The sequence below is a fragment of the Oncorhynchus masou genome, unplaced genomic scaffold, assembly GCF_036934945.1.
Source record: "Oncorhynchus masou masou isolate Uvic2021 unplaced genomic scaffold, UVic_Omas_1.1 unplaced_scaffold_6519, whole genome shotgun sequence".
Classification (NCBI taxonomy): domain Eukaryota; kingdom Metazoa; phylum Chordata; class Actinopteri; order Salmoniformes; family Salmonidae; genus Oncorhynchus; species Oncorhynchus masou.
In genome coordinates this window covers 5,001-17,646 of record NW_027012959.1, presented here as the reverse complement: position 1 = coordinate 17,646, position 12,646 = coordinate 5,001, and the positions used below count along the sequence as shown (strand labels likewise).

The following is a 12,646-nucleotide window of genomic DNA, read 5'->3' as shown; positions in this document are numbered from 1 at the left end:
TTTCTTGTACTTCGTTCAGTTACGTATTGCTTAACTATGCCACTTTGTTTACATACTCATCTCCCATATGTATATACTGTACTCGATACCATCTACTGTATCTTGCCTATGCTGCTCTGCACCATCACTCATTCATATATCCTTATGTACATATTCTTATCCCCTTACACTGTGTATAAGACAGTAGATTAGGAATTGTTAGTTAGATTACTTGTTGGTTACTGCATTGTCGGAACTAGAAGCACAAGCATTTCGCTACACTGCATTAACATCTGCTAACCATGTGTATGTGACAAATAAAATTTGATTTGATTTGACGTGATCAAGGATTTAGAAGAGTTCCCAGCTTTGGCTGCTTTGACCATCATTTGAACCTGGCCATCTCAAAGTTTTGAACATTCAGAGAGTTCTGCCATAATCTGGTCCAAGGTTTCTCACAAAGCTGGAAGAGAAGGAGAGAACTGAGAGAAAAGCAAGCTGCCCTCAACATGCCACAGAAGGCTCTGATCCATGATGTTGTGACCCGATGGGGATCTACACACAAGATGCTTGAGCGTTTCCTCAGACAACAGCAGCCAGTCTGTGCGACACTGGCTGGAGAAAGAGGATCATGGCATCTGATGCTGACATAAGTGTCATGGAGAAACTGTGCCAGCTCCTTGAACCTCTGAGCTCCTTGAACCTCTGAGCAAGTTTACAGATGCACTTGCCTCAGAGACCCGAGTGACATTGTCAGCCATCAAGCCTGTCCTGGACCACATCACCCGTGATGTTCTGGTGGAAAAGGATACGGAGCCAATTCCCATTAGGAGTCTGGTAGGGGTCTGGTGGGGAGTCTGGTAGGGGAGTCTGGTAGGGAGTCTGGTAGGGGAGTCTGGTAGGGGAGTCTATAGTGTTTCTCCTGTTGGAACACTTTTATAACTAAGTCGACGACTGGCGGAATTTAAATGAACAAAATGTGTTGATTGGGTGACGAAACTACATAACGTGTTATCGTGTGTAATGGGCGAATAGAGTCTGCAGACACACGACACATACAGCAGCAGAACAACGCGTAGTGTTTTTACAGGGAGTAGGTAACACTGAAAGCTTCAGTTTACATGATTGACAAGCTATTAGCAAGTTAAACTGACAAACCATGACATTTTCCCCCATTCCGAAGTCCCCACATCATGCATTGAGCTAAAAGTTAACTTACCTTGCATTCGCTGTAAAGTAGTGGGTGGTGGTCACGAAGATGACTGAAGAGATGTGAAGTATTGCCCCCTTTCGCAGTGATTTTATTTGTTTTTTTTGCATGTTCTGCAGACAGGGAGACCATCTTCGATTTAAGTTTCCCTCAGCACTCTTGTAAATCCCAAAATACGACCACACTGCAGATTTGGTCCTCTTAGACGGCTGAAAAATTTCCAGAGCGCTGCCACTGCCTTCCTCCATGTTTTCACACATAACAAAACCCACGTTGCTGCGCCTGCGTCAGACTTTTGCTAACTGTGGTTGATGCTGGACAGTATTTACCGGGAGTTTTTCAAACACGGTTTTAATGGTAATTGACATTTGAAACAGTCATAATAACCGTTGGGAATTTTACTGGGTTTTATCGTGAAACCGGTAACCGTTTCATCTCTCGTTGAGAGGGATGAGGCTGTAACGGTATACGTTGTCTGAAGAAGAGGAATCATTGGACCAAAGCGCAGCGTAGTAGGTGTTCATGCTTTTTATTGACACTGAACACTAACAAAAATAACAAAGAGAATAACCGAAACAGTCCTGTAAGGTGCAAAACACTAAACAGAAAACAACTACCCACAAAAACCATGTGGGAAAAAGCTACTAAGTATGGTTCCCAATCAGAGACAACGATAGACAGTTGTCCCTGATTGAGAACCATATCCGGCCAACACAAAGAAATACAAAAACATAGAAAAAGGCCAACCCAAATCACACCAAACTAAAATAGAGACGTAAAAAGCTCTAAGGTCAGAGCGTGACAGAGGCAAAAGGTAAATAAATCTGTCTGCACATCTGATTATAAAACATACTATAAATGTAGAAATCATGTGATTTAAAGTGAACAAAAACAAGATGAAACTATGAAACAAACAAAATATATATAGAATGAGAGTAAAAAGCTAATTGACATTTTGTGCAAAACAGCAAACTCAGCACCATCTTTCATCCCAAAACCCACTGATATTGACAACTAATATAACGGCTTTTGCATTGGAATGATTAGCAAACTTAGGCATGACATGCCAACAACAAATTCTGAACCCACACATCCAAGTATATCTAACCAAATTATGAAAGACAAACATTGTAATTTTGAGTTCCGTAAAGTGAGTGTGGAAGAGATTTTTTGCCACGCCTACACACAATATCCCATAATGTCAAAGTGGAATTATGTTTTTAGAAATGTTTACTAATTTATAAAAAATTACAACCTGAAAGGTTTTGAGTCAGTAAGCATTCAACCCGTATGTTATGGCAAGTAAACAAATTAACAATAGACTTTTAGCACACTTATGAGGAAGGACATTCAACAAGCACAGCACTTACACATAAAAAGATTGGGAAGGCTGTTAGATTTCAGTGCGGCTTTTGACATTATCGATCTGCATAGTCTTCTGCTGGAAAAATATGTGTTATGTCTTTATACCCCCTGCTATAATGTGGATAAAGAGTTAACAGAACACAGAGGGTGTTATTTAATGGCAGCCTCTCCAACATAATCCAGGTAGAATCAGGAATTCCACAAGGCAGCTGTCTCGCCCCCCTTTACCCTTTTCAATCTTTACTAAATCATCTGCCACTGGCTTTGTGAGCAATGTGTTTACATACAGTGCCTCAAGAATATATCTTCCTCCACCCCTTCCTCTCTCTCTCTCTCTTTTTCCGGTCTCTCAATTTCTCTGTCTCCAGGACTATAAGCCAGAGGATGACCCCACTAAATTTAAGTCAGGGAAGACTGGCCGAGGCCCTCTGGGACCAGATTGGAAGGTACAGTGGGCAGGGAGAGTGTGTGTGTATAATAATATTTGTGTTTGCGGTATGAGGTATATTGATGTGTGTGTGTGTGTGTGTGTGTGCGCGTGTGTGTGTGCAGAAGGAGCTCCCTAAGAAGACAGACTGCCCACACATGTGTGCCTACAAACTGGTGACAGTCAAGTTCAAGTGGTGGGGCCTGCAGAACAAAGTGGAGAACTTCATCCAGAAGGTACAGAGGATGATGACTGGGATGATGGTGTGAGGAGGAGGAAGGGTGAGAGGGAGGAGGGAGAAGGGAAGAGGGATAAGGAGAGAGAAGGAGGACAAGGAGGGGTGAGGAGGAGGAGGAGGGAGGTGTGAGGAGGAGGAGAGGTGAGGAGTCTAAATGTTGTGACTGGAAAAGTAGAGTAGAGTAGCTGTACATGTCGATGGTAGTAGAGTAGCTGTACATGTCTATGGTAGTAGAGTAGCTGTACATGTCTATGGTAGTAGAGTAGCTGTACATGTCTATGGTAGGAAATAGCTGTACATGTCTATGGTAGTAGAGTAGCTGTACATGTCTATGGTAGTAGAGTAGAGTAGCTGTACATGTCTATGGTAGTAGAGTAGAGTAGCTGTACATGTCTATGGTAGTAGAGTAGAGTAGCTGTACATTCTATGGTAGTAGAGTAGAGTAGCTGTACATGTCTACGGTAGTAGAGTAGAGTAGCTGTACATGTCTATGGTAGTAGAGTAGAGTAGCTGTACATGTCTATGGTAGTAGAGTAGAGTAGCTGTACATGTCTATGGTAGTAGAGTAGAGTAGCTGTACATGTCTATGGTAGTAGAGTAGAGGTGAGCTGTGTGGCCTGGTGGGGAGTTGGTTTGTTGTATTTGTTGTGGCCTGGTGGGGAATTGATTTGTTGGGAGTTGATTTGTTGTGGCCTGGTGGGGGAGTTGATTTGTTGTGGCCTGGTGGGGAGTTGATTTGTTGTGGCCTGGTGGGGGAATTGATTTGTTGTGGCCTGGTGGGGTTTGAATTGGTTTGTTGTGGCCTGGTGGGAAGTTGGTTTGTTGTGGCCTGGTGGGGAGTTGGTTTGTTGTGGCCTGGTGGGGGAATTGGTTTGTTGTGGCCTGGTGGGGAGTTGATTTGTTGTGGCCTGGTGGGAGTTGGTTTTTGTTGGCCTGGTGGGGAAATTGATTTTTGTTGTGGCCTGGTGGGAGTGGGGGAATTGGTTTGTTGTGGCCTGGTGGGGTTGAATTGGTTTGTTGTGGCCTGGTGGGGAGTTGGTTTGTTGTGGCCTGGTGGGGAATTGGTTTGTTGTGGCCTGGTGGGGCCTGGTGGGGGAGTTGGTTTGTTTGTTGTGGCCTGGTGGGGAGTTGATTTGTTTGTTGTGGCCTGGTGGGGAGTTGGTTTGTTGTGGTGGGGAATTGATTTGTTGGCCTGGTGGGGAGTTGGTTTGTTGTGGCCTGGTGGGAGTTGGTTTGTTGTGGCCAGGTGGGAAGTTGGGGATATAATTTCCTTCTGTGATCCTTCGGTCATATTTCTTCTCATCTCTGCTGGACTCAATCTATTTGTATTATAGTATTATTTAGTATTATGCTACTACAGTATTATCTAGTATTATACTATTATAGTATTATTTAGTAGTATAGTATTATTTGGTATTATAGTATTATTTAATATTATAGTATTCTGTAGTATTATAGTATTATATTATTATTTAGTATAATACTATTACAGTATTATTCAGTAGTATACTATTATATTATTTAGTATTATACTATTATGGTATTATTCAGTACTATCATATTATAGTATTATTTAGTATTATACTAGTATAGTATTATTTAGTATTACACTAGTATAGTATTATTTAGTAGTATTCCAGTATAGTACTATTTATTAGTGTAATATCTTAGTATTATACTAGTTTATATTATTTATTTGTATACTATTATAGTATGATTTAGCATTATACTATTATGGTATTATGTGGCATTATACAAGTATAGTATTGTTTGGTATTATACTATTATATTATGCTATTGTAGTAGTGTGTATTGTAGTTGTGGTATTATGCAGTATTATACAATTGTAGTGTTATTTAGTATTACACTGTAGTATTATTTAGTATTATACTATTGTGGTATTATTTAGTATTATACGGTGTAGTATTATTTAGTGTTATACTATTGTAGTATTATTTAGTATTACACCACTGTAGTATTATTTAGTATTATACTATTGTGGTATTATTTAGTATTATACTATTGTAGCATTTAGTATTATACTATTGTAGTATTATTTAGTATTATACTATTGGAGTATTATTTGGTATTATACTAGTGTAGTATTATGCGGTTGTGTACTATTATAGTATTATTTAATATTATACTATTGTAGTATTCTTTTTAGTATTATACTGGTATAGTATTATTTAGTAGTATACTATTATAGTATTATTTAGTATTATACTATTATGGTATTATGTGGTATTATACAATTATAGTATTATTTAGTATTATACTATTATAGTATTATTTAGTATTATACTATTATGGTATTATGTGGTATTATACAATACTAGTATTATTTAGTATTATACTATTATAGTATTATTTAGTATCATACTATTGTAGTATTATGCGGTGTTATACTAATGTAGTATTATGCGGTATTGAAGCAGTATCTCATGAGAATATTGAACATCGTTTAAATATTGAAGCTTTCTCTATTTGTTTCTCATTCTTTCGTTATCTCTTTTCTCTCCATCCCTCTCAGCAAGAGAAGCGTCTGTTCACCAACTTCCACCGTCAGCTGTTCTGCTGGATCGACAAGTGGATCGAACTCACCATGGAGGACATCCGTCGCATGGAGGACGACACACGCAAAGAACTGGACGAGGTGAGGAGAGGAGAGGAGGAGGAAAGTAGATATATGTATAGTACTGAACAGTAAAGAAAATTGAAGGGTGTGTATTATACTACTATCAGTACAGTATATGAAGGGTTAATGATCTACCATCTGAATAATAATAATAATACTACTACTACTACTACTACTACTACTACTACTACTACTACTACTACTACTACTACTACTAAATAATAATAATCATATGTAACCATCCGATTAGTAATAATACTACTACTACTACTACTACTACTACTTTTTTTCAAATCAAATTTATTTGTCACGTACACATGGTTAGCAGATGTTAATGCGAGTGTAGCGAAATGCTTGTGCTTCTAGTTCCGACAACACAGTAATAACCAACAAGAAATCTAACTAACAATTCCAAAACGAATTTCTTATACACAGTGTAAGGGGATAAAGAATATGTACATAAAGATATGAATGAGTGATGGTGCAGAGCAGAATAGGCAAGATACAGTAGATGGTATCGAGTACAGTATATACATATGAGATGAGTATGTAAACAAGGTGGCATAGTTAAAGTGGCTAGTGATACATGTATTACATAAGGATGCAGTCGATGATATAGAGTACAGTATATACGTATACATATGAGATGAATAATGTAGGGTAAGTAACATTATATAAGGTAGCATTGTTTAAAGTGACTAGTGATATATTTACATCATTCCCATCAATTCCCATTATTGAAGTGGCTGGAGTTGAGTCAGTGTGTTGGCAGCAGCCACTCAATGTTAGTGGTTGCTGTTTAACAGTCTGATGGCCTTGAGATAGAAGCTGTTTTTCAGTCTCTCGTCCCAGCTTTGATGCACCTGTACTGACCTAGCCTTCTGGATGATAGCGGGGTGAATAGGCAGTGGCTCGGGTGGGTGTTGTCCTTGATGATCTTTATGGCCTTCCTTTAACATCGGGTGGTGTAGGTGTCCTGGAGGGCAGGTAGTTTGCCCCGGGTGACGCGTTGTGCAGACCTCACTACCCTCTGGAGAGCCTTACGGTTGTGAGCGGAGCAGTTGCCGTACCAGGCGGTGGTACAGCCTGCCAGGATGCTCTCGATTGTGCATCTGTAGAAGTTTGTGAGTGCTTTTGGTGACAAGCAATTTCTTCAGCCTCCTGAGGTTGAAGAGGCGTTGCGGCGCCTTCTTCACGATGCTGTCTGTGTGAGTGGACCAATTCAGTTTGTCTGTGATGTGTATGCCGAGGAACTTAAAACTTACTACCCTCTCCACTGCTGTTCCATCGATGTTGATAAAGGGGTGTTCCCTCTGCTGTTTCCTGAAGTCCACAATCATCTCCTTAGTTTTGTTGACCTTGAGTGTGAGGTTATTGTCCGGACACCACACTCCGAGGGCCCTCACCTCCTCCCTGTAGGCCGTCTCGTCGTTGTTGGTAATCAAGCCTACCACTGTTTTGTCCTCCGCAAACTTGATGATTGAGTTGGAGGCGTGCGTTGCCACGCAGTCGTGGGTGAACAGGGAGTACAGGAGAGGACTCAGAACGCACCCTTGTGGGGCCCCAGTGTTGAGGATCAGTGGGGTGGAGATGTTGTTGCCTACCCTCACCACCTGGGGGCGGCCCGTCAGGAAGTCCAGTACCCAGTTGCACAGGGCAGGGTCGAGACCCAGGGTCTCGAGCTTGATGACGAGCTTGGAGGGTACTATGGTGTTAAATGCCGAGCTGTAGTCGATGAACAGCATTCTCACATAGGTATTCCTCTTGTCCAGATGGGTTAGGGCAGTGTGCAGTGTGGTTGAGATTGCGTCGTCTGTGGACCTATTTGGGCGGTAAGCAAATTGGAGTGGGTCTAGGGTGTCAGGTAGGGTGGAGGTGATATGGTCCTTGACTAGTCTCTCTAAGCACTTCATGATGACGGAAGTGAGTGCTACGGGGCAGTAGTCGTTTAGCTCCGTTACCTTAGCTTTCTTGGGAACTGGAACAATGGTGGCCCTCTTTGCAGGCCGTGTCAGTGGCACTGTCCTCAAAGCGGGCAAAAAAGTTATTTAGTCTGCCTGGGAGCAAGACATCCTGGATTTCGTCTTATAGTCCGTGATTGACTGTAGACCCTGCCACATACCTCTTGTTCCTGAGCCGTTGAATTGAGATTCTACTTCTTCTTCTTCTACTACTACTACTACTACTACTACTGCTACTGCTACTACAATTACATTTACATTTAAGTCATTTAGCAGACGCTCTTATCCAGGGCGACTTACAAATTGGTGAATTCACCTTCTGACATCCAGTGGAACAGCCACTTTACAATAGTGCATCTAAATCATTAAGGGGGAGGGGGGTGAGAAGGATTACTTATCCTATCTAGGTATTCCTTGAAGAGGTGGGGTTTCAGGTGTCTCCGGAAGGTGGTGATTGACTCCGCTGTCCTGGCGTGTGAGGGAGTTTGTTCCACCATTGGGGGCCAGAGCAGCGAACAGTTTTGACTGGGCTGAGCGGAACTGTACTTCCTCAGTGGTAGGGAGGCGTGCAGGCCAGAGGTGGATGAACGAGTGCCCTTGTTTGGGTGTAGGGCCTGATCAGAGCCTGGAGGTACTGCGGTGCCGTTCCCCCTCACAGCTCCGTAGGCAAGCACCATGGTCTTGTAGCGGATGCGAGCTTCAACTGGAAGCCAGTGGAGAGAGCGGAGGAGCGGGGTGGCGTGAGAGAACTTGGGAAGGTTGAACACCAGACGGGCTGCGGCGTTCTGGATGAGTTGTAGGGGTTTGATGGCCAGGCAGGGGAGCCCAGCCAACAGCGAGTTGCAGTAATCCAGACGGGAGATGACAAGTGCCTGGATTAGGACCTGCGCCGCTTCCTGTGTGAGGCAGGGGGCGTACTCTGCGGATGTTGTAGAGCATGAACCTACAGGAACGGGCCACCGCCTTGATGTTTAGTTGAGAACGACAGGGTGTTGTCCAGGATCACGCCAAGGTTCTTAGCGCTCTGGGAGAGGAAACAATGTAGTTGTCAACCGTGATGGCGAGATCATGGAACGGGCAGTCCTTCCCGGGAGGAAGAGCAGCTCCGTCTTGCCGAGGTTCAGCTTGAGGTGGTGATCCGTCATCCACACTGATATGTCTGCCAGACATGCAGAGATGCGATTCGCCACCTGGTCATCAGAAGGGGGAAAGGAGAAGATTAATTGTGTGTCGTCTGCATAGCAATGATAGGAGAGACCATGGAGGTTATGACAGAGCCAAGTGACTTGGTGTATAGCGAGAATAGGAGAGGGCCTAGAACAGAGCCCTGGGGACACCAGTGGTGAGAGCGCGTGGCGAGGAGACAGATTCTCGCCACGCCACCTGGTAGGAGCTACTACTACTACTACTGCTCTTCTTCTTCTTCTTCGTAATAATAATAATATGTAACCATCTGAATAGTAATAATAATATGTAACCAACTGAATAGTAATAATAATATGTAACCAACTGAATAGTAATAATAATATGTAACCATCTGAATAGCAGTGATAATATTATTAATAATAGTTGTCTATCAGCAATAACAAGCCACTGGGGTCTGACAATCTGGATGCAAAATACTGAGGATAATAGCAGACGATATGACATCTTTTTAATTTAAGCCTACTAGAAAATGTGTGCCCTCTGGCTGGAGGAAGCTAAAATCGTTCCGCTACCCAAGTATAGTAAAGCCCCCCTTTACTGGCTCAAATAACCGACCAATCAGCCTGTAACCAACCCTTAGTAAACTTCAGGATATTTTTTGTTGACAAGATACATTGCTATTTCACAGTAAACAAATTGACAACAGAATTTCAGCATGCATGCTTAGGGGAGGACATCCCAACAACCACAGCACTTACACAAATGACTGATGAGAGAAATGGATGACAAAATGACTGTAATGTCTTGTTAGAATTCAGTGCAGCTTTTGACATTATCGATCATAGTCTGCTGCTGGAAAAACTGATGTGTTATGGCTTTACACCCCCTGCTATATTGTGGATAAAGAGTTATTGTCCAACAGGAACACAGAGGGTTTTCTTTAATGGATCCTCTCAATCATAATCCCGTTAGAATCAGGAGTTCCCCAGGAGGTAGCTGATTAGCCTGCTTTTTTTTCAATCTTTACTAATGACATGCCACTGACTTTGAGTAAAGCCAGCGTATCTATGTGATGGATGACTCAACACTATACATGTCACTACACAGTGACTGAAATGACTGCAACACTCAACAAAGAGCTGCAGTTAGTGTCAGAGTGGGTGGCAAGGAAGAAATGAGTCTAAATATAACTAAAAGCATTATATTTGTACAAAACATTCACTAAACCTAAACTTCACTAAATCTTGTAATAAATAATGTGGAAATTGGCAAATTGAGATGACTAAATCCATTTATAACCCTAGATTGAAAACTGTCAATCAATCCATCAAATATATTTATAAAGCCCTTCTTACATCAGCTGATGTCACAAAGTGCTGTACAGAAACCCAGCCTAAAACCCCAAACAGCAAGAAATGCAGGTGTAGAAGCACGGTGACTAGAAAACTTCCCAAGAAAGGCCAGAACCTAGAAGAAACCTAGAGAGGAACCAGCTATGAGGGGTGGCCAGTCCTCTTCTGGCTGTGCCGGGGTGGAGATTATAACAGAACATGGCCAAGATGTTCAAATGTTCATAATGACCAGCAGGGTCAAGTAATAATAATAATCACAGTAGTTGTAGAGGGTGCAAATAGACATGTCAGCACCTCAGGAGTAAATGTCAGTTGGCTTAACATAGCCGATCATTGAGAGTATCTCTACCGCTCCTGCTGTCTCTAGAGAGTTGAAAACAGTAGGTCTCTGGGACAGGTAGCACATCCGGTGAACAGGTCAGGGTTCCATAGCCACAGGCAGAAGACACTATCAGGAGACACTGTGGCCCCGTCCGACGATAGCTCCGGACAGGGCCAAACAGGCAGGATATAACCCACCACTTTGCCAAAGCACAGCCCCCACACCATTAGAGGATATCTTCAACCACAACTTACCATCCTGAAACAAGGCCCGAGTATAGCCCACAAAGATCTCCGCCATGGCACATGAAGGGGGGCGCCAGCAGGACAGGAAGATCACGTCAGTGACTCAACCCACTCTGAAGTGTTTGCCCCTCCTAGGTACGACATGGAAGAGCACCCAGTAAGCCAGTGACTCAGCCCCTGTAACAGAGTTAGAGCAGAGAATCCCCAGTGGAGAGAGGGGACCGCAGGCAGAGACAGCAAGGGGCGGTTCATTATCCAATGCCTTTCCGTTTACCTGCACACTCCTGGAGCCAGACTACACTCAATCATAGCAGCTACTGAAGGGGATGAGTCTTCAATAAAGACTTAAAGGTCAAGACAAAGTCTGAGTCTCTCTTGGAGTTAGGCAGACCATTCCATAAAATGGAGCTCTGTAAGAAAAGCTCTGCCTCCAGCTGTTTGCTGTGAAATTCTCGGGACAATAAGGAGCCTGTGTCTTGTGACGATAACTTATATGTAGGTATGAAGGGCAGGACCAAATCAGAAAGACAGGTATGAGCAAGTCCATGTAATGCTTTGTAGGTTAGCAGTAAAACCTTGAAATCAGCCCTTGCCTTAACAGGAACCCAGTGTAGAGAGGTTAGCACTGAGTAATATGATCACATTTGTTTGGTTCTAGTCAAGATTCTAACTGTCATGGTCAAAAAAATATTGATGCAGTATGTTATTTGTACCTTTATTTGACTAGGCAACTCAGTTAATTAACCTTTTGCAACTAGGAGCAGTATTTTAATTATTGGATAAAAAACGTTCCCGTTTTAAGCGCAATATTTTTTCGCAACAAGATGCTCGACTATGCATATAAGTGACAGCTTTTGGATAGAAAACACTCTAACGTTTCCAAAACTGCAAAGATATTGTCTGTGAGTATAACAGAACTGATGCTGCAAGCCAAAACCAAGATGAAATTTCAAACAGGAAGTGCTTTGAATTTTGGAAGGCGCTGTGTTCAATGACTCCTTATATGCCTGTGAATGGGCCACGAATGAGCTTAGACTTTCTGTCGTTTAAAGTGTCGATAACATTGTGACGTATTTGTAGGCATATCATTGTAAATTGACCGTAAAGCACTACATCTACCAGGTGGTCGGCTTGGTGTCCTCCGTCGCAATTATTGCATAATCTCCAGCTGCAGTATTTTTCCGTTTGCCTCTGATGAGAAAACCAACTGCCACGAATGACTTATCCTTGAATAGATATGTGAAAAACACCTTGAGGATTGATTCTAAACAACATTTGCCATGTTTCTGTCGATATTATGGAGCTAATTTGGAAAAAGTTTGCGTTGTAGTGACTGCATTTTTAGGGTTTTCTTAGCGTGATGAACAAAACTGAGCTATTTCTCTACACAAATAAAGTGTTTCCACAACTCACAAGCTACAGACAACAGACATGAAAGCGGCAACACACAGCTAGGGAACATGATCACAAATCTGATTGACCTTTAGCCATGTCTTCATGCAATTTGTGAGAGTGTGATATATGGTGCAGTTATATGTGTCTGATGGCAGTGTATTCAGACATGGGAAGCTCTCCAGAGAAAACGGAGTTACTAAAGGTGCTTATCCTTGAGGGAACTATACAGTCACTCTCATGGCAGACCTTATGGATCTGCTGCCATATGTTTGGGTTTCTGTTTAACTAAAATACTGAGTGGAGGGGGAGCCAGGCCATTAAGGATCTTGAATACAAGTGTATGTAAACTTCCGACCCACTAGAATGTG

The 12,646-nt window shown here is 42.4% G+C and overlaps 1 protein-coding gene across 1 annotated transcript in view; it reads left to right on the top strand.

Annotated features, from left to right (window-relative positions):
• Positions 1-488: 488 nt before the first annotated feature.
• The window catches only part of LOC135536704 (phosphatidylinositol transfer protein alpha isoform-like), a 12,936-nt gene continuing 778 nt past the window's right edge, over positions 489-12,646 (top strand). The window contains exons 1-5 of the mRNA XM_064962963.1: positions 489-578; positions 694-816; positions 2,923-3,000; positions 3,107-3,217; positions 5,753-5,875. Coding sequence (XP_064819035.1) covers positions 489-578; positions 694-816; positions 2,923-3,000; positions 3,107-3,217; positions 5,753-5,875 — 525 coding nt within the window. The remainder of the gene's footprint in view (positions 579-693; positions 817-2,922; positions 3,001-3,106; positions 3,218-5,752; positions 5,876-12,646) is intronic.